We start from the raw sequence: 21,413 nt of genomic DNA, 5'->3' as shown, positions 1-21,413 counted from the left end.
CTTATAGGCTTCACCCTATGAGAGCCGATCGATCTCGTCCCCCAGGGGGACAGCCGTGTCACACGGCTGTCCCCAGTGCACTGCTGCTGCTGATTGCAGTGCTGCACAGTGTAAATAGACGGCGATCACGCCATCTAACAGTCTCCCGAGCCGCAATAGCCGCTCAGGGACTGAAGAGGGGGCGGAGCTCCGCCCTCTGAGCATGAGATGCACAGCCTGCGCGCGATCTCATGCAAATTACAGCCCCAGGACTTTATGCCAATTGGCGTTAGGCGGTCCTGGGGCTGCCGCCGCGGCCACGCCCATCGGCGTGACGCAGGCGGAAAGAGGTTAAGCAAGGTCCAGTTAGAAAGCGATTCAAAGTTTTTTTTTCCTTGAGTTCATTCATAAAGGTTGTATGGGGGAGTTATATTGCATAGACAAGTACAAAAATGTAAAAAGTTTAAACAAAACTAAACAGTTTTTCTTTATAATACGTATTATACAAATTAATACATTTACATAGGATGGGTCAAAAAACTGAAATTGGGGAAAAAGGTCTATTGCTAAGTCTATCTAAAGAATTGAATTACAGGCAGCAGAGATTACATGTAATTATCAGAAAGAAGGTAGAATTGTTAATATTTTAAGTTACATTTTTTAAACGATTAAAAAAAATGAATGAAAAGAATAGAAAAAAAAACTTTTATTACTGCAGCAAACAGGAAACATATTCTTGCATCCTGTAATTGTTTGGTATACAAAAACAGTATTTGCATCACAAATAAAATTGTTAAAACATTTAAAATTAAGAAATTCTCAGCAAGGTCGACTAAAGGGAGAAAGTGAATATCCTAAGCCTTGGAAATATGTGAGTGATTGGCAATGTGAGTGCTATATAAACATTGGTTTATAGAAGTGAAAATGATTATAATAAATTATAATGACTTCTATAACAGGGGATGTAATATGTGTTGAGACTTTTGAAGTAAACAAATATTTGACAGATGTGACTGTTGGCAAGGGCCCTGCCAGTTGTAGAATTACATTTTTGTCAATCTATTTGGTGTCAGTATCAAATCAATAACCAAACTATTGAGCAATCATATATAGTAACACATATAAAATGTTGAAAATATAATCAGAAATAAATATACAAAGTACTAGGTGGTATTGGGCAATACGCGTCTGTTGAGAATCAGAGGCATTGGAGTTTGCCCATCACCCCTATTCTTTAGATAAGTTCCACATTTTGAGGGTAAGGAGGAGTCACCCGAGCTGCTGCTATATCAAATTACAGAGTCCTAGATTGGTATATATGTGATATCTGGGAACAAGCGGTGCTGGCGGTCTGCAATACTACACAGAAGTGGCACGGGGGTCCCCTCCCTACCCTATACATAGGGGGACTGTAGGAGGCCTGGCTGGGGGGATATTCAGCATGAAATGTAATGAATGAGGGGTGCATCTCTCTGCACATGCCCAGATCTCTGGTGACCAGCAGCCATTCTCTCTCCTCCACTGCTAATTCTCCCTATACCTTCCCACCGGGCTGACAGAATAATACAAATACCCACAATGCCTCTGGCTAAGCTAGCTTCCTGCTACACGGCAACAGCACCCATAAGAGCTGGGGTACAAACGCCATCTATAGGGCCACAAGTAGGGATCTATTTATTTAGAAAAGAGGGCTACATTTCTTATTTGGACTTTGTAAAGGATTGCAGAGATGCCGCCGCGCGGTCTGGCGCCGGGGCGGCTGTCTTCGCGTTCAGACCGGCGGTTTCCGCACAGCAGCATGTGTCTGGTGTATCTGAGCCTTCTAGTGCACACAGATGAAGAGCTGCGCGCGCACGCGCGCGCTGGGAGGCAGGACCTTTATGCCAAGAGAAGAGGGATCAGCTGATCAGCTGATCCCAGCGCAGATTGTCATTGGCTGAATAGCGCTGGGGAGTGCTGCACTATATATGGATCTCGCTGGTCAGTCTCGGGTTGTCTGCCGTTGCGAATACATAGGTGTTAGCACTCAGACCATAGTCAGATCCCACAGTGTGTTAAAACCAGGTGGACCTGGGAATTCACACTTATCCAGATTACGCTTGTGTTACTTTAGACCAGTTCCAGGGTGTTGAGACCACGGACCTCACACCCAAGCTTAGGGATACTGTGTCATTACTGTGTTATACTTTAGACCAGTTCCAGGGTGTTGAGACCACGGACCTCACACTCTAGACTAGGCCTCTGTTTGATATCTGTTATGACCTATTACTCTCTTGACCTCTCTCCTGCTTTCTGATTCGCTACCTTTGCATATCTGACTACCTGTTGCCAACCCTGCCTGTACCTGGTTACCGAATCAGCCTTCTGTCTCTGTACCTTATCTGCTCGTGTGTTGCTGACCTGGCCTGGCCGACCCTGCTGGCTGTCACTCACTCCTTGGGTGTTCAGTCTGTCTGTACTACCTGTGACACCACCATGTTAGGTGCCAGGTAGCTGCAGAGACTCCCTGCTCTTTAGAGGAGCCTCTCTGCAGCCCAGTCAGTGACTCTAGCCCTCAGAGGTCCTTTGACTGTAGTATAGTCTGATTCCCAGCAATACAAGGAATCATTTACTCTAAGGGTATCTCTAGCCCCTCACTAGGAGATACTCCTCATACAGCCAAGGGCCACCTGCTCCTCAGGTGGTCCTTGCTCATCGGTTATTGTGTCTCTCGCTCCACGGGAGACAATCTACTGTTGCACCAAAACACTTACACTTTATCAGGGGTCCAGAGGTTAGTTATACTTGTATTATTGGTGATTCTGCAGATCATCAATAATCAGGTATATATCTGTATTGTTGGTGATACTGCAGATCACCAATAATCAGATTCTCTCTGTGTGCTGACACCAATCGTTACAGACTTCAATTGCATTGCCTTTATTCACAGTTCCAACCCTCTGTAGAAACTCAGCCAATGATACATACAAAAAATAAAAGGTTCACATATTTTTTATGAATGTAAAAAAATTACAGAGAGGGAAATCTCCTTTCCTCAGTTCATTCTGGATAAATGGGATCTTCTAATATTCCCACATCTGCTGCTCACATTAGGTACATAACAATTGTATACAGAGCTTTCTTGGAGTCTCACCTTCTTGTTTTTAATTTAAGGGGGTTAATTTCTGACTCTGAAATGTACAAAGCAGCCATATCAGTGTGACATAAAATCTGGCTCAGTCAGCTCCCAACAAAAACAAATAATTCACTTTTCAGCACTCTTGTTATCAGGGGTGTTTTATAAGACATATAACAAGTTTTTTGGCTTCTATTTACTCTTCAGGAGAGCTGTGGCTGCATGCAGCTGCAGAACCTGCTTCATTAGCATAGATATTAACCCTGGTTTATTAACCCTTCCAATAAGAAATATTAAAAGTGGATACATGCAAGTTCTAACTAGGCTTATTATATGTGCCCATATTTATCTCACTATGGGCTTGATTCACAAAGTGGTGCTAACTGTTTGCACCTAAAACCTTACGCGCGCACTGCACAGAGCGCAGGACGCTCCGCGCGAAGTGCCCATTAAAGCCTATGGGACTTAGCGCGCAATCTGATTGAGAAAACCGGTGCTAATCTACTTAGCACCCTGGTTAGCGAGCCTAAAGACTTTAGAGGTGCTAAGTAGGTTAGCACCGCTTTGTGACTCAAGCCGTATGTCACCTCAGTTCAGGGACTTTAAAGCTCTATAAACCAATACACTGAGTAGCATGTAAGAAGCCTCTGTGTATACTGTGTAATAATGCTTCTTTGTGCAAAAAAAAAAAAAAAAAAAAAAAAAGACAAAGTTTATCAGAACACTTTTGGCCAAGACATTTCCCACACTCAGCACCTGAAAATAGGGCTTTTCTCAGTGTGAGATCTCTCATGTGTGACGAGGTTTGATTTATGCTGAAAGCATTCCCCTTACTCAGCACATGAGTAGGGCTTCTCACCAGTGTGGGATTTTTCATGACTAACAAGCTGTTGTTTCTGTGCAAAGCATTTCCCACACTCAGCACATGTATAAGGCTTTTCACCAGTGTGAGATCTTTCATGTGAGATAAGATGTGATTTCTGTGCAAAACATTTCCCACACTCAGCACATGAAAAAGGTTTTTCACCAGTGTGAGATCGCTCATGTATGACAAGCTGTGATTTATTTAGAAAACATTTCCCACACTCAGCACATGAATAGGGATTCTCACCAGTGTGGGATTTTTCATGACTAACAAGCTGTTGTTTCTGTGCAAAACATTTCCCACACTCAGCACATGTATAAGGCTTTTCACCAGTGTGGAATCTGTCATGTGAGATAAGGCTTGATTTCCGTGCAAAACATTTCCCACACTCAGCACACATATAAGGCTTTTCACCAGTGTGAATTCTTTCATGTGAGATAAGATATGATTTCTGTGCAAAACATTTCCCACACTCAGCACATGAATAAGGTTTTTCACCAGTGTGAGATCGCTCATGTATGACAAGCAGTGATTTATTTAGAAAACATTTCCCACACTCAGCACATGAATAGGGATTCTCACCAGTGTGGGATCTTTCATGTAAGATAAGGCTTGATTTCTGTGCAAAACATTTCCCACACTCAGCACATGTATAAGGCTTTTCACCAGTGTGAGATCGCTCATGTGTGACAAGCTGTGATTTCTTTAGAAAACATTTCCCACACTCAGAACACGCATAGGGCTTTCCACCTGTGTGGGATCTTTCATGACTAACAAGCTGTGATTTCTGTACAAAACATTTCCCACACTCAGCACATGAGTAAGGCTTTTCACCAGTGTGGGATCTTTCATGTAAGATAAGGCGTGATTTCAGTGCAAAACATTTCCCACACTCAGCACATGTATAAGGCTTTTCACCAGTGTGAGATCTTTCATGTGAAATAAGATGTGATTTCTCTGCAAAACATTTCCCACACTCAGCACATAAATAAGGTTTTTCACCAGTGTGAGATCGTTCATGTCTTACAAGGATTGATTTATGCCCAAAACATTTCCCACACTCAGCACATGAGTAAGGCTTTGCACCACTGTGAGATCTCTCATGTTGGACAAGATTTGATTTACACCCAAAACATTTCCCACATTCAGCACATGAATAGGGCTTCTCACCAGTGTGAGATCTCTCATGTTTGACAAGGTTTGCGCTACTCGCAACACATTTCCCACACTCAGCACATCTATAGGGCTTCTCACCAGTGTGGGATCTTTTATGAGTGAGAAGATAAGATTTCTGTGCAAAACATTTTCCACATGCAACACATGAATAGGGCTTTTCACCAGTGTGGGATCTTTCATGAGTGATAAGGCTTGATTTCTGTGAAAAACATTTCCCACACTCAGCACATGTATAAGGTTTTTCACCAGTGTGAGATCGCTCATGTTTTACAAGGACTGATTTATACAGAAAACATTTCCCACACTCAGCACATGAATAGGGCTTCTCACCAGTGTGTGATCTCTGATGTATGACAAGATGTGATTTATGTACAAAACATTTCCCACATTCAGCACATGAATAAGGCTTCTCACCAGTGTGTGATCGGTCATGTATGACAAGATGTGATTTACAAACAAAACATTTCCCACATGTGGAACAGGAATAAGTTCCTCCAGCACGGGGAGAGCTGTGCTGGGTATGAGGCCCCTCAGGGTTAGACAGGTGAGGGGAGTCTGGGGGGATATCTGGCGTAACCAGGATATCTCTAGGAGACTCATGTCCAGTGACATCACCATCCGTTGTACAGTCTGTGGATACAGAGAGACGAGTCTCTGAGAGGTTCCTGATGCCGGGACTCCGCCCTGCAAATAGAGAAACATCATCACTTCCTGTTAGAGAATTTTCAGGGGAGGAGCAATTATCATTAGGGAGGGTCAGTGAGCTGCTGAGAATTCCAAGTTGATGCACAGTTTTTGGAAATGGACCGAATGCAGCAGCTGCATAACTTTGCATATATTTTTTTGTAACAGGTACATTTTTATTGTATTTTTGGTTTTTGCACACAAAATACAACATAACAAAACATTTCAACATACCATAACAAGAACACAATGGTAAGCCAATACATTCTTAGAAGAAAAAAAAGAGGAGAAAACAAGATAGTAGCTCCCCCATGTGAAGAGACACATGAAGGGGCGAAGAAAAAGAAGAAGAGAAGAAAGTATCATTATCACTGTTACATGTTATACACGTCAGAATATATCCATCTTACACACAGTCTCAGCACTATGGATCATATTTCATGGATTATTGTCTTATATAGAATAGAGAATCTTCATTCATCCATTGTCACTGGTTATATAACTGAAATTATCAACTTGTGCAATATCAAGAGTCTCTGTGAATACTGATTATTCTAGATACCTTCCGATAGATCCCATCCCCCTACTGGAGCTTATCGAGCATATATCTCTTTTCATTGAAGAGTAAATCATTCTGTCAGAGCTTATAATCACTCATTGAGCAGGCATGGGTGCTGTAAGTGTAGTAGTACACGGCAATCTGAGATTATGTATAGTTTTTTGTAAAAGATTTCCTCAGGCAACATGTAACAAAGTACCTCACCTGGTATAAATTTGTAAATGTCTGTCAATACAGTCCTACAATTCTTGTCGCACCATCCAGACCAAATACAGTCAAATTTATTGGGACAGCTCTAACCTTTATATATCATTTTACATAGTGGGAGGAAAGCGTAAATATCATTGCTTGTTTATGCTAACCTTACCTGCCTTTCGCAAATTTACCTAATCTTACCATTTTAGGTTCAAATTTGAAAGGAGCATAGAGACTCAGGCAGGCAGCACACTTGTCATGATTTGTCTGCAGCACAAGTGGCCGTGCGTCTTACAGAACACCCCCAGCTTACACCCTTCTAGAGACTCAGGCAGGGAGTGTACTTGTCATGATTAATCTGCAGCACAAGTGGCCGTGCGCCTTACAGAACACCCCCAGCTTACACCCTTCTAGAGACTCGGGCAGGGAGCACACTTGTCATGATTTGTCTGCAGCACAAGTGGCCGTGCGCCTTACAGAACACCCCCCAGCTTACACCCTTCTAGACACTCAGGCAGAGGGCACACTTGTCATGATTTGTCTGCAGCACAAGTGGCCATGCGTCTTACAGAACACCGCCCAGCTTACACCCTTCTAGAGACTCAGGCAGGGAGCACACTTGTCATGATTTGTCTGCAGCACAAGTGGCCGTGCGTCTTACAGAACACCCCCAAGCTTACACCCCTCTAGAGACTCAGGCAGGGAGCACACTTGTCATGATTAATCTGCAGCACAAGTGGCCGTGCGCCTTACAGAACACCCCCCAGCTTACACCCTTCTAGAGACTCAGGCAGAGGGCACACTTGTCATGATTTGTCTGCAGCACAAATAGCCGTGCGTCTTACAGAACACCCCCCAGCTTACACCCTTCTAGAGACTCAGGCAGGAAGCACACTTGTCATGATTTGTCTGCAGCACAAGTGGCCGTGCGTCTTACAGAACACCCCCCTGCTTACACCCTTCTAGAGACTCAGGCAGGAAGCACACTTGTCATGATTTGTCTGCAGCACAAGTGGCCGTGTGTCTTACAGAACACCCCCAGCTTACACCCCTCTAGAGACTCAGGCAGGGAGCACACTTGTCATGATTAGTCTGCAGCACAAGTGGCCGTGCATCTTACAGACCCCTCCCCCCCCCAGCTTACACCCTTCTAGAGACTCAGGCAGGGAGCACACTTGTCATGATTTGTCTGCAGCACAAGTGGCCGCGCATCTTACAGAACCCCCCCCCCCCCCCAGCTTACACCCTTCTAGAGACTCAGGCAGGGGGCACACTTGTCATGATTTGTCTGCAGCACAAGTAGCCGTGCATCTTACAGACCCCTCCCCAGCTTACACCCTTCTAGAGACTCAGGCAGGGAGCACACTTGTCATGATTTGTCTGCAGCACAAGTGGCCGTGCGTCTTACAGAACACCCCCCAGCTTACACCCTTCTAGAGACTCAGGCAGGGGGCACACTTGTCATGATTTGTCTGCAGCACAAGTGGCTGTGCGTCTTACAGAACATCCCCCAGCTTACACCCCTCTAGAGACTCAGGCAAGGAGCACACTTGTCATGATTAGTCTGCAGCACAAGTGGCCGTGCATCTTACAGACCCCTCCCCCCCCCCCCAGCTTACACCCTTCTAGAGACTCATGCAGGGAGCACACTTGTCATGATTTGTCTGCAGCACAAGTGGCCGTGCATCTTACAGAACACCCCCCAGCTTACACCCTTCTAGAGACTCAGGCAGGGAGCACACTTGTCATGATTTGTCTGCAGCACAGGTGGCCGTGCATCTTACAGAACATCCCCCAGCTTACACCCCTCTAGAGACTCAGGCAGGGAGCACACTTGTCATGATTTGTCTGCAGCACAAGTGGCCGTGCATCTTACAGAACACCCCCCAGCTTACACCCTTCTAGAGACTCAGGCAGGGAGCACACTTGTCATGATTTGTCTGCAGCACAAGTAGCCGTGCATCTTACAGAACACCCCCAGCTTACACCCCTCTAGAGACTCAGGCAGGGAGCACACTTGTCATGCTTTGTCTGCAGCACAAGTGGCCGTGCATCTTACAGAACACCCCCCCCCCCCCCCCCCCAGCTTACACCCTTCTAGAGACTCAGGCAGGGAGCACACTTGTCATGATTTGTCTGCAGCACAAGTGGCCGTGTGTCTTACAGAACTCCCCCCAGCTTACACCCTTCTAGAGACTCAGGCAGAGAGCACACTTGTCATGATTTGTCTGCAGCACAAGTGGCCGTGCATCTTACAGAACACCCCCAGCTTACACCCTTCTAGAGAATCAGGCAGGGAGCACACTTGTCATGATTTGTCTGCAGCATAAGTGGCCGTGCATCTTACAGAACATCCCCCCCCCCCGCCTTACACCCTTCTAGAGACTCAGGCAGGGAGCACACTTGTCATGATTTGTCTGCAGCACAAGTGGCCGTGCATCTTACAGAACACCCCCAGCTTACACCCTTCTAGAGAATCAGGCAGGGAGCAAACTTGTCATGATTTGTCTGCAGCACAAGTGGCCGTGCATCTTACAGAACACCCCCCAGCTTACACCCGTCTAGAGACTCAGGCAGGGAGCACACTTGTCATGATTTGTCTGCAGCACAAGTGGCCATGCATCTTACAGAACACCCCACAGCTTACAGCCTTCTAGAGACTCAGGCAGGGAGCACACTTGCCATGATTTGTCTGCAGCACAAGTGGCCATGCATCTTACAGAACACCCCCAGCTTACACCCTTCTAGAGACTCAGGCAGGGAGCACACTTATCATGATTTGTCTGCAGCACAAGTGGCCGTGCGTCTTACAGAACACACCCCCCCCCCCCCCCCCCAGCTTACACCCTTCTAGAGACTCAGGCAGGGAGCACACTTGTCATGATTTGTCTGCAGCACAAGTGGCCGTGCATCTTACAGAACACCCCCAGCTTACACCCTTCTAGAGACTCAGGCAGGGAGCACACTTGTCATGATTTGTCTGCAGCACAAGTGGCCGTGCATCTTACAGAACACCCCACAGCTTACACCCTTCTAGAGAATCAGGCAGGGAGCACACTTGTCATGATTTGTCAGCAGCACAAGTGGCCGTGCGTCTTACAGAACTCCCCCCAGCTTACACCCTTCTAGAGACTCAGGCAGGGAGCACACTTGTCATGATTTCTCTGCAGCACAAGCGGCTGTGCATATTACAGAACACCCCCCAGCTTACACCCTTCTAGAGACTCAGGCAGGGAGCACACTTGTCATGATTTCTCTGCAGCACAAGCGGCCGTGCATATTACAGAACACCCCCCAGCTTACACCCTTCTAGAGACTCAGGCAGGGAGCACACTTGTCATGATTTTGTGGGGTTTGCGGAGTTCTGTCATCGCATTTCCTGTGTTCATTTGTAATTTTGGGATACATTGGAATCAGGAATGTGCGCATTGTGCATAAAAAAGCAGATCCATAATCATGGGAAATATGCGAATGACTTGCAATTCCGGAGTGGGCCATTGCATATAATGGATAGTGCGGAAGTGCGTGTTCTGCTATGTGCAGCACAAGGCACATGATTCAGATAAGCGTGCTCCCTGCCTCAAGCTGGCTATCCTGCCTAATAAAGTGCCAGGTTTCTGTGTCTGTCTGCGTCCGTGGTGGTCAGGCCTCAGAATCGCGCACACAGTCACTGCAAATTTGCCATGATTTTTGCTGCAATTTCTTAAAATCACCGACTCTGACACACTTACGATTCTGAGACTGCAGAGGAATAGAATAGAGATAAAGCCCCACCCACACATTAGATTAAAGTCAGCTGAGGTATCTGAAAATCTGGCGTGTGTACAGCTGCTCCAGACCAGCATTCATCACCCAACCAGCGATCTGCCAGACTGACCAACTCAGCCTAGAGACAGCTGATACCTTTGTTGTGATCCCGCCCACCATGTGATGTCACATTGGTGCCGCTTCCTCAGCCCTATGCCCCCTGTGTTGCAACAGAACACGCTGTCAGCCTCTAGGCTGTCTTAATGCTCCCCATTGAGTGGCATCATTCTACCTTGTGTCCAGGTCGTAGGAGGGCACCAAGCACTGGGAGGGGGGTGGGGCAGAGGTGATGAGCTGAGGGGGGATATGGGGAGGGGGGGACACAGGAGTGGATTCTAGCACCCATTATTGTAACAGGTCTAATATAGGGGAAAAGGGGCCAGAGGACACCGAGAGCTGAGGAGGGATGTACAGAGAGGGGACAGGGGAGTGGATTCTATATTTATTTAGCTTTATAAGCAATTTGTATATCTAATGTTTATCACTCACCAATGCTCATCCTTGTAAAACTGTCTTCCTCCTTAGATGTCACCATCAGGTTCCCCTCCTCCATAGACTGCGGATCACTCCTCACATTCGTCTCTTCTTCTTCCTCTTTCTTTATCCTCATCATGTCACCCTCCTCCACAGACTGCTGATCACTCCTCACATTCGTCTCTTCTTCTTCCTCTTTAATTGTCTGCATCATGTCACCCTCCTCCATAGACTGCTGATCACTCCTCACATTCGTCTCTTCTTCTTCCTCTTTAATTGTCCCCATCATGTCACCCTCCTCCATAGACTGCTGATCAATCCTCACATACGGCTCTTCTTCTTCCTCTTTACATGTCCTCATCATGTCTCCCTCCTCCATAGACTGCTGATCACTCCTCACATATGTCTCTTCTTCTTCCTCTTTAATTGTCCCCATCATGTCACCCTCCACCATAGACTGCTGATCACTCCTCACATTCGTCCCTTTTTCTTCCTCTTTACATGTCCTCATCATGTCTCCCTCCTCCATAGACTGCTGATCACTCCTCACATATGTCTCTTCTTCTTCCTCTTTAATTGTTCTCATCATGTCACCGCCCTCCATAGACTGCTGATCACTCCTCACGTAAGTCTCTTGTTTTTTGAGCTCACACATTAGTTCTGGAAAGAATAACAAATTATAGCAGTAATATATTAACAAGCTGGCTATCCTGCCTAATAAAGTGCACAGAAAAGCACATATTTTGCTAGGGGGTTATAATATCCCATAAGCTCTGGTGTCTGCACATTCAGTGCCACAGTCCTCTCTTCCAGTGTGCCTTGCTCTGCCCAATACATAACAAGTATGTGCACCCCGACCTCTGCTCTGCCCAATATATAACAAGTATGTCCACCCCGACCTCTGCTCTGCCCAATATATAACAAGTATGTCCACCCCTACCTCTGCTCTGCCCGATATATATAACAAGTATGCCCACCCCAACCTCTGCTCTGCCCAATATATAACAAGTATGTCCACCCCGACCTCTGCTGTGCCCAATATATAACAAGTATGTCCACCCCGACCTCTGCTCTGCCCAATATATAACAAGTATGTCCACCCCGACCTCTGCTCTGCCCGATATATAACAAGTATGCCCACCCCAACCTCTGCTCTGCCCAATATATAACAAGTATGCCCACCCCAACCTCTGCTCTGCCCAATATATAACAAGTATGTCCATGCTGACCTCTGCTCTGTCCAATATATAACAAGTATGTCCACCCTGACCTCTGCTCTGCCCAATATATAACAAGTATGTCCACCCCGACCTCTGCTCTGCCCAATATATAACAAGTATGTCTACCCCGACCTCTGCTCTGCCCAATATATAACAAGTATGTCAACCCCGACCTCTGCTCTGCCCAATATATAACAAGTATGTCCACCCTGACCTCTGCTCTGCCCAATATATAACAAGTATGTCAACCCCGACCTCTGCTCTGCCCAATATATAACAAGTATGTCTACCCCGACCTCTGCTCTGCCCAATATATAACAAGTATGTCAACCCCGACCTCTGCTCTGCCCAATATATAACAAGTATGTCAACCCCGACCTCTGCTCTGCCCAATATATAACAAGTATGTCCACCCCAACCTCTGCTCTGCCCAATATATAACAAGTATGTCAACCCCGACCTCTGCTCTGCCCAATATATAACAAGTATGTCAACCCCGACCTCTGCCCTGCCCAATATACAAGTATATCCACCCTGACCTCTGCTCTGCCCAATATATAACAAGAAGGTGCACCCCGACCTCTGCTCTGCCCAATATATAACAATTATGTCCACCCAGACCTCTGCTCTGCCCAATATATAACAAGTATGTCCAGCCCAACCTCTGCTCTGCTCAATATATAACAAGTATGTCCACCCTGACCTCTGCTCTGCCCAATATATAACAAGTATGTCCACCCCGACTTCTGCTCTGCCCAATATATAAGAAGTATGTCCACCCCGACCTCTGCTCTGCCCAATATATAACAAGTATGTCCACCCCGACCTCTGCTCTGCTCAATATATAACAAGTATGTCCACCCCGACCTCTGCTCTGCCCGATATATAACAAGTATGTTTGCCCCGACCTCTGCTCTGCCCAATATATAACAAGTATGTTCCCCCGACCTCTGCTCTGCCCAATATACAAGTATGTCTACCCCGACATCTGCTCTGCCCAATATATAACAAGAATGTGCACCCCGACCTCTGCTCTGCCCAATATATAACAAGTATGTCTACCCCGACCTCTGCTCTGCCCAATATATAACAAGTATGTCCACCCCGACCTCTGCTCTGTCCAATATATAACAAGAATGTGCACCCCGACCTCTGCTCTACCCAATATATAACAAGTATGTCCACTCTGACCTCTGCTCTGCCCAATATATAACAAGTATGTCCACCCGACCTCTGCCCTGCCCAATATATAACAAGTATGTCCACCCTGACCTCTGCTCTGTCCAATATATAACAAGAATGTGCACCCCGACCTCTGCTCTGTCCAATATATAACAAGTATGTCTACCCGACCTCTGCCCTGCCCAATATATAACAAGTATGTCCACCCTGACCTCTGCTCTGTCCAATATATAACAAGAATGTGCACCCCGACCTCTGCTCTGCCCAATATATAACAAGTATGTCCACTCCGACCTCTGCTCTGCCCAATATATAACAAGTATGTCCACCCGACCTCTGCCCTACCCAATATATAACAAGTATGTCCACCCTGACCTCTGCTCTGTCCAATATATAACAAGAATGTGCACCCCGACCCCTGCTCTGCCCAATATATAACATGTATGTCTACCCGGACCTCTGCTCTGCCCAATATATAACAAGTATGTCCACCCGACCTCTGCCCTGCCCAATATATAACAAGTATGTCCACCCCCACCTCTGCTGTGCCCAATATATAACAAGTATGTCTACCCCGACCTCTGTTCTGCCCAATATATAACAAGTATGTATGCCCCGACCTCTGCTCTGCCCAATATATAACAAGTATGACCACCCCGACCTCTGCTCTGCCCAATATATAACAAGTATGTCCACCCCGACCTCTGCTCTGCCCAATATATAACAAGTATGTCTACCCCGACCTCTGCTCTGCCCAATATATAACAAGTATGTCCACCCCGACCTCTGCTCTGCCCAATATATAACAAGTATGACCACCCCAACCTCTGCTCTGCCCAATATATAACAAGTATGTCCACCCCGACCTCTGCTCTGCCCAATATATAACAAGTATGTCCACCCCGACCTCTGCTCTGCCCAATATATAACAAGTATGTCCACCCCGACCTCTGCTCTGCCCAATATATAACAAGTATGTCCACCCCGACCTCTGCCCTGCCCAATAAATAACAAGTGTGTCCACCCACCTCTGCTCTGCCCAATATATAACAAGTATGTCCACCCCGACCTCTGCTCTGCCCAATACATAACAAGTATGTCCACCCCGACTTCTGCTCTGCCCAATATATAAGAAGTATGTCCACCCCGAACTCTGCTCTGCTCAATATATAACAATTATGTCCACCCCAACCTCTGCTCTGTCCAATATATAACAATTATGTCCACCCCGACCTCTGCTCTGCTCAATATATAACAAGTATGTCCACCCCGACCTCTGCTCTGCCCAATATATAACAAGAATATCCACCCCGACCTCTGCTCTGCCCAATATATAACAAGTATGTCCACCCCGACCTCTGCCCTGCCCAATATCTAACAAATATGTCCACCCTGACCTCTGCTCTGCCCAATATATAACAAGTATGTCCACCCCCAGCTCTGCTCTGCCCAATATATAACAAGTATGTCCACCCCGAGCTCTGCTCAGCCCAATATAAACAAGTATGTCCACCCCGACCTCTGCTCTGCCCAATATATAACAACTATGTCCACCCCAACCTCTGCACTGCCCAATATATAACAAGTATGTCCACCCCGACCTCTGCTCTGCCCAATATATAACAAGTATGTCCACCCCCAGCTCTGCTCTGCCCAATATATAACAAGTATGTCCACCCCGAGCTCTGCTCCGCCCAATATAAACAAGTATGTCCACCCCGACCTCTGCTCTGCCCAATATATAACAACTATGTCCACCCCGACCTCTGCTCTGCCCAATATATAACAAGTATGTCCTCCCCGACCTCTGCTCTGCCCAATATATGACAAGTATGTCCACCCCGACCTCTGCTCTGCCCAATATATAACAAGTATGTCCACCCTGACCTCTGCTCTGCCTAATATATAACAACAATCACACAATTACCTCTTCCAGCCGAGTGTTTTCTCCATTTCCTACAACTTCTCTTCCTGCTGTGGTACATCACTTCCTGTGTGTACGATCGCCATCTAGTGTTAAATAAACTAACTGCAGTTTCTGTTTATTTATTTATTGCATTTATAAAGCGCCAAAATATTACACAGCACTGGACATTAGTTAAGGTTTCAGACAATAATTAGGGTCGACATAAAGCAATAGGCATAGCCCCCAACCGTCCCGGATTGGTCGGAATTCTCCCGATTTGGGGGGGGCCCTCCCGCTGTCCCGGGCCCCCCCTCTTGAATCCCGGCCAGCTGGGCAGAAATGAGGTGTAAAACTGATCGAGGCTCCAGCCGCGGGAGCTTCACTACTTCCTCCCTCCCTCTCTCTGAATACCCCCCTATGTATGTCTGTGTCCCCCCTCCCTGTAGGCAGAGTGAGCGCAGCGGAGCGGGCAGTCGGGTCCCCTTACCGCTGATGCACGCGCACTGTCTCTGGCATCGGACCTCCATGTGCTTCCTGTTTACTATGACGTCACAGGAAGCACATGGAGGTCCGATGCCAGAGACAGTGCGCGTGCATCAGCGGTAAGAGGACCCGACTGCCCGCTCCGCTGCGCTCACTCTGCCTACAGGGAGGGGGGACACAGACATACATAGGGGGGTATTCAGAGAGAGGGAGGGAGGGAGGAAGCAGTGAAGCTCCCGCGGCATCCCTCATTACCGCGGCTGGAGCCTCGATCAGTTTTACACCTCATTTCTGTCCAGCCAACCTTCCCCCCCCCCCCCAACCTAAAGTGGCACCCTCCTCCGCACCCACGGGCATTCCCCCCTACCACCCTCCTCCCCAGGTGTCAGTGCACCTTGGCCCCTGCCCCCTTCCCAGGCACCGTGTCCCAGGCACCCAGTCCCTGTCCCCTGTCCCTGCACCCAGGCACCTGCACCTGGCACCCTGTACCCTTACCCAGGCACCCAGTCCCTGTCCCTTCACCAGGCACCCTGCACCCATCCCCAGGCACCCTGTACCCTTTCCCAGGCACCCTGCACCCATCCCCAGGCACCCTGCCCCCTGCACCCTTTCCCAGGCACCCTGCACCCTTCCCCACGAACCCTGCACCCTTACCCAGGCACCCTGGCCTCTACACCCTTCCCCAGGCACCCAGTCCCTGCCCCAGGCACCCAGTCCCTGCCCCAGGCACCCAGTCCCTGCCCCAGGCACCCAGTCCCTGCAACCTGCTCCAGGCACCCTACCCCTGGCCCCTGCAACCTTCCCCAGGCACCCTACCCCTGGCCCCTGCCCTAGGCACCCTGCACCCTTCCCCAGACACCCTGCCCCCTGTCCCAGTCACCCTGCTCCAGGCACCCTGCACCCTTCCCCAGGCACCCAGTCCCTGTCCCAGGCACCCAGTCCCTGCCCCCTGAGCGTCACCCTCCCTGCCTCTGAGTGTCACCCTCCTCTCTGCCCACTGGCACTCTCCTCTCTGCCCACTCGCACCCGCCTCCTCTCCATTCACACCCTCCTCCTTCCCACTGGCACTTTCCACCCCCACCCACTGGCACCCTCCTTTCCACCCAGTGTCACCCTCTCCCACCCACTGGCACCCTCCCCCGCAAACTCTCTTGCAAAAGCAGGGGTGTGGCTTAAGGCCGCACAAGGGGCGTGGCTTAAGTGTCCCTCTTTCACATCTTCAAATGTTGGGAGGTATGCAATAGGACAATACAGGATGCAAGCAAACCAGATCACGTAGCACAGTATGAGTGCAAGGTAATGCTTAGGCTGTCATTCATAAAGCATTACTGCATGCGGTAATGCTGAAAACAGCAGACTTTCCCGAGCACTTAGCAAAATGTCTATTCATAAAAGCTGTTTCCGCATGAAAAGCTACAATTACCGAGCAGGGAGATGAATTACCGCCTTGTGAGGTGAACACCTCCAGCACATGTCGTAAAAGGTAATTAAATGTCAATTCATAAAGATTAGAGCGGGCTGGTATTGACACTGCGAATACCACCTGCTGTGAGTAGGTGATAACACTGATAACAGTGTGATAAGAGAGGTGGACTGTGTAAAAAGCCAGCAGCAGAGTGATCTGAACAAACAAGGCTTCCCCTGAAGTTTTTAACCTCTTGGGTACCTGTTTCAGATGTAATTTCACATTAGAAAGCCTGCATGTGTAAACTTGTTCTAAGCTGTAGTAGTTATATTGTTTATAAAGACTAATAGACAGATACAAAGCAGATTCAGGGCAAGGAGAGGCAGTTTAACCATACATGCACATCTAAAGGGAAATTGGGTTGGGGATGCCCCTTTTATTGCTGTCTCTGCGGTACAGAAATGTAACAAATCAGCCAGCCGCTTTAACGCTGACAGCTTACATTCCTCATACCGACAGCTCAGTTTGGGAAAATACCACATTTCTACTGCAGCTGTGAAAATGTTTATGCATTAGCACACACAAGTCTAAAATACCGAATGCGGAATTTTCCATCCCAGATTTTTTTTATCGCACTGCTTTTATGAATGATAGCCATAGTCACTGGATGGGAGCATGGAGATTAAGCAAGTCGAGTTCACTGAGATCCAAAGGATGTGTGTACAGTAATGGAGGTGTGCGATCAGGTAGGAGACATAAGGAGGACGACCCTGCCCATAGGCTTACAATCTAGAGGGAGAGGTAGGGACACGAAAGGTAGGGGACCAGAGTTCAGCTGTGGGGCTTAGAGCTCCAATGAGGGGGAAGGGGGAGTGAAAAGGTGAGTTTTGAGGGCCTTCTTGAAGATGTTGCAAGAGGGGGAAACCCTACTGGTGGGAGGTATGGAGTTCCATAGTGTTGGAGCAGCTCTTGAGAAGTCTTGCAGGCATGCATGGTATTGAGTGATGCATGGAGCAGTCAGGCGAAGTTCATTGGAGGAGCCAATAATTGTTGTTTTAACTATTATTATTATTATTCCCCAAGCTGGAGACGGAGAGCTGCCATTTGGATGCCATACACACACACACATACATACATACATACAAACAATTGCATACATACAAAAGCGCACTTATATCCCAGTCCCAGTAAATAGGTATGAACAAGCAGAAGGAAAGTGAAGACGAGAGCTGCCATTTAAATGCTATACACACGCATGCATACACAAGCATACATACACATGCATACACACACATGCACACGTATATCCCAGTCATGAATCTGTGAATAGGTATGAACAAGCAGAAGGAATGAGAAGACAAGAACAATGTTACATAAAGCTAAGAATGTGATGCTGGAAATGTAAATTTGTCACCAGATCACAACAAAACCATCTTAGGCAATCTCTGCTTATCTGGGAAGGATGCACATAAAGCTGTATTCCTCATTAAGTCCCAATGGACTCCTACTTTGTACCCCATGGATCCCTTTCCCTTCAGCTGTGAGTAGTTTGCTGGTAATGTCTCCTCCTCCAATATCCTGCCTGATGTGGTGTAAACCACCTTTCAGGGAACTCTTATGTGTAAACAATGCATGTGCTGCTATTGTTGTGACTGACTTTCCTTGTTCCAAGTCCCTTTTCTGCTAGATTCACTGTCGATACACGTTTTTATAAGCAAGCCATTCACTGATTTCTCGTTTGCCCAACATATTGTTTCCCGCATGGGCTATTCCAACATGATAATTACAGATGTCTTACAATTGATCTAGTCTCTGATTTTGAATATTCTTTGATTGACAGTTGTCAGGCTTGGTAACTTATCTGTCCACAGCTCAGCTGCTATGCCCCAATCTAACTCCACCTTCTTCACTCTATGTGGTGCGTCCCCGCTTGAACGGGAGGTGAGGAATAACATCTGTCCAACTTTGTTTACACCCAGGCATGGTAGGTGCAAAGTATAAGAAATGAACTTAGACAAATAACTCCCCAAAGCTAAACAGGAGATGGAAAGGAAGTCCAGTAACAGCCCAGGTCATGCACAGGCAATCAGATTAAACGAGGCACAAGGGGTAAGGCACAGTCAGGTCACTAGGCAATCCAAAGGTCAATTCAGGTGGCAGACAAGGGAGGTCAGAAGCAAGAATGGTCGATAACAGGCCTAGGTCAAATCCAGAGTATCAATAATTATATCAGAGAGCACCCAGCAACTAGCCACAGCTAACACTATCACAGGCAATGACAGAGCACACTCAGCAGGTTTAAATACACTAAGCATCCAATCACTGGCCGGCCACATGCATTCAGAACCAATCACAGACCAGCAACATTCCTGTCTGTCAGCTGACAGGAGAGATCAGCTGACACACACATACAGTGCTGCAAGCCTGTCAGCTGACTGGAGTGTCAGCTGACACAACAACAACAAAGACAGAGCCAGCTACGCTATCTCTGCCGCCGTCTAAGGTGGTAATGCAGGCAAGAGGAGCACAACAGCCATCCAGCAATATGCGTGTGTCGATTCACAGCAGGCGCATCAACAACAGGGAACGACTGGTGAGACCCGGAAGTAGAGGCCTCGGCTTGATCTCCAGCAGAACAGTGCGCAACAGGGAGGTTCCTAACAACAGTACTCCTGACCTCACTGGTAGTTTGCATATATGTACATATGTATAAGATGAACAAGTCCTCGATGTTCCGGTACCACCCTACAATTTGGTGGTCTCTTGGCACCAAACATCGTCCTGCTCCCACCACCCAAGGTACAGATTTACCACTGAGGGGGCACAACTTTGGTGGTGAATCTGTCCCTTGGGTGGTGGGAGCGCGAGGTTGTTTAATGCTAGTTGTTGGCATGGAAAAGAAGAAATGATTTTAATGTTTTAATTGGTTTTACGTTTTGGAATATGTTCCCTCAATAAATTTGGAATATAATAGGCTACCTATCAGGTGTTATTAGTATTTTGTGAGCTGAACATGGAAGCTTTGTTTTCTTCTTTTTGTTATCATTCCTGTTTCTCCATGGGAGCCATTATTGTTTTGGTTTCTTTGCTCTGATCTTTTGTATTATTGTGGTGGCAGCCAGTGTCTGGGGTAACTGAAGCAGCATGAATTGGCATATTTCTGGAATCAGTCTGTGAAATCAGAGGTGGCAGGCTGGTAGTTACTAACCCACCTCTCATTCAGTTTTGAAAAGAAAGTGAGGTGATTGCCATTATCTGGTGACAGACGTGGTTGATTCCCTGTGACCACACCAGCAGCAGCACTGAAGGGTCTGCAGACAGATCACTGGATGCCGGGCAAGAAAGAACTTGAATGGCATTCTGGGCCAATTGTGGGCAGATGCCAAGCCCATTCCCCCAAAACTGTATGGGGTCACCACTGCCCGGACATGCCTCACCATTACCACCGCCCACAACAAAGGAACCCAGATAATCATGTGCCATTCATTTAAGCCATTGTCAGTTGATATGGCCCAGTGATTCAGGTGTCTCAGATGATCACAGTAGATTTATCCAGGCAACCATAAGATCCCCCTGCCTGGGGCAATAGCAGGAGATGTATGGCCTGGTGCTAGTAGAGCTGGTAGTAGAGGAGGAGGTGGTGGGTGTGGCCTGGTGCTGGTAGTAGAGGAGGTGGTGGGTGTGTCCTGGTGCTGGTAGTAGAGGAGGAGGTGGTGGGTGTGGCCTGGTGCTGGTAAAACTGGTGGTACAGGGCGTGGTGGGTGTGGCCTGGTACTAGTAGAGCTGGTCGTAGAGGAGGAGGTGGTGGGTATTGCCTGGTGCTGGTAGTAGAGGAGGAGGTGTTGGTGGGTGTGGCCTGGTGCTAGTAGAGCTGGTAGTAGAGGAGGAGGTGGTGGGTTTGGCCTGGTGCTGGTAAGCTGGTAATAGAGGAGGAGGTGATGGGTGTGGGCTGGTGCTGGTAGAAAAGGAGGGGTTGGTGGGTATGATCTGGTGCTGGTAATAGAGGGGGTGGTAGGTGTGGCCTGGTGGTGGTAGAGCTGGTAGTAGAGGAAGAGGTGGTGGGTGTGGGCTGGTGCTGGAGGTAGAAGGTTGGTGGGTGTGATCTAGTACTGGTACAGCTGGTAGAAGAGAAGGAGATGGTGGGTGTGGCCTGGTGCTGGTAGAAGAGGAGGAGGTGGTGCGTGTGGCCTGGTGTTGGTAGAGCTGGAAGTAGAGGAGGAGGTGGTGGGTGTGGCCTGGGGCTGGTAGAGCTGGTAGTAGAAGAAGGGGTGGTGGGTGTGGCCTGGTGCTGGTAGAGCTGGTAGTAGAGGAGAACGTGGTGGGTGTGGCCTGGTGCTGGTGGAGCTGGTAGTAGAGGAGGAGG

At 47.7% G+C, this 21,413-nt stretch overlaps 1 protein-coding gene and 1 pseudogene across 1 annotated transcript; both read right to left on the bottom strand.

Annotated features, from left to right (window-relative positions):
• Nucleotides 1-737: 737 nt before the first annotated feature.
• LOC137535433 (zinc finger protein 850-like) overlaps nucleotides 738-21,413 on the bottom strand; it is a 54,859-nt pseudogene continuing 34,183 nt past the window's right edge.
• LOC137535855 (golgin subfamily A member 6-like protein 24) lies at nucleotides 5,672-15,241 on the bottom strand. The gene is made up of 4 exons (XM_068257738.1): nucleotides 15,184-15,241; nucleotides 10,870-11,514; nucleotides 5,732-5,819; nucleotides 5,672-5,690 (listed from the first exon to the last, which is right to left on the bottom strand). The coding sequence occupies exons 1-4, from the start codon at nucleotides 15,239-15,241 to the stop codon at nucleotides 5,672-5,674; spliced, it is 810 nt and encodes a 269-aa protein (XP_068113839.1).

Source organism: Hyperolius riggenbachi, chromosome 10 (genome assembly GCF_040937935.1).
Source record: "Hyperolius riggenbachi isolate aHypRig1 chromosome 10, aHypRig1.pri, whole genome shotgun sequence".
Classification (NCBI taxonomy): Eukaryota; Metazoa; Chordata; class Amphibia; order Anura; family Hyperoliidae; genus Hyperolius; species Hyperolius riggenbachi.
Note: the sequence above shows the minus strand (reverse complement) of the source record. Positions and strands in the feature narration are given on the sequence as shown.

Excerpts from the sequence above, each read along its gene's own strand:
- LOC137535855 (XM_068257738.1), bottom strand. The coding sequence starts at position 15,241 with ATGTACCACAGCAGGAAGAGAAGTTGTAGGAAATGGAGAAAACACTCG. Across the intron at positions 11,515-15,183 it reads AAAACACTCGGCTGGAAGAG|AACTAATGTGTGAGCTCAAA; the intron begins GTAATTGTGTGA and ends TATTCTTTCCAG. Across the intron at positions 5,820-10,869 it reads TTTTACAAGGATGAGCATTG|GGCGGAGTCCCGGCATCAGG; the intron begins GTGAGTGATAAA and ends CTCTATTTGCAG.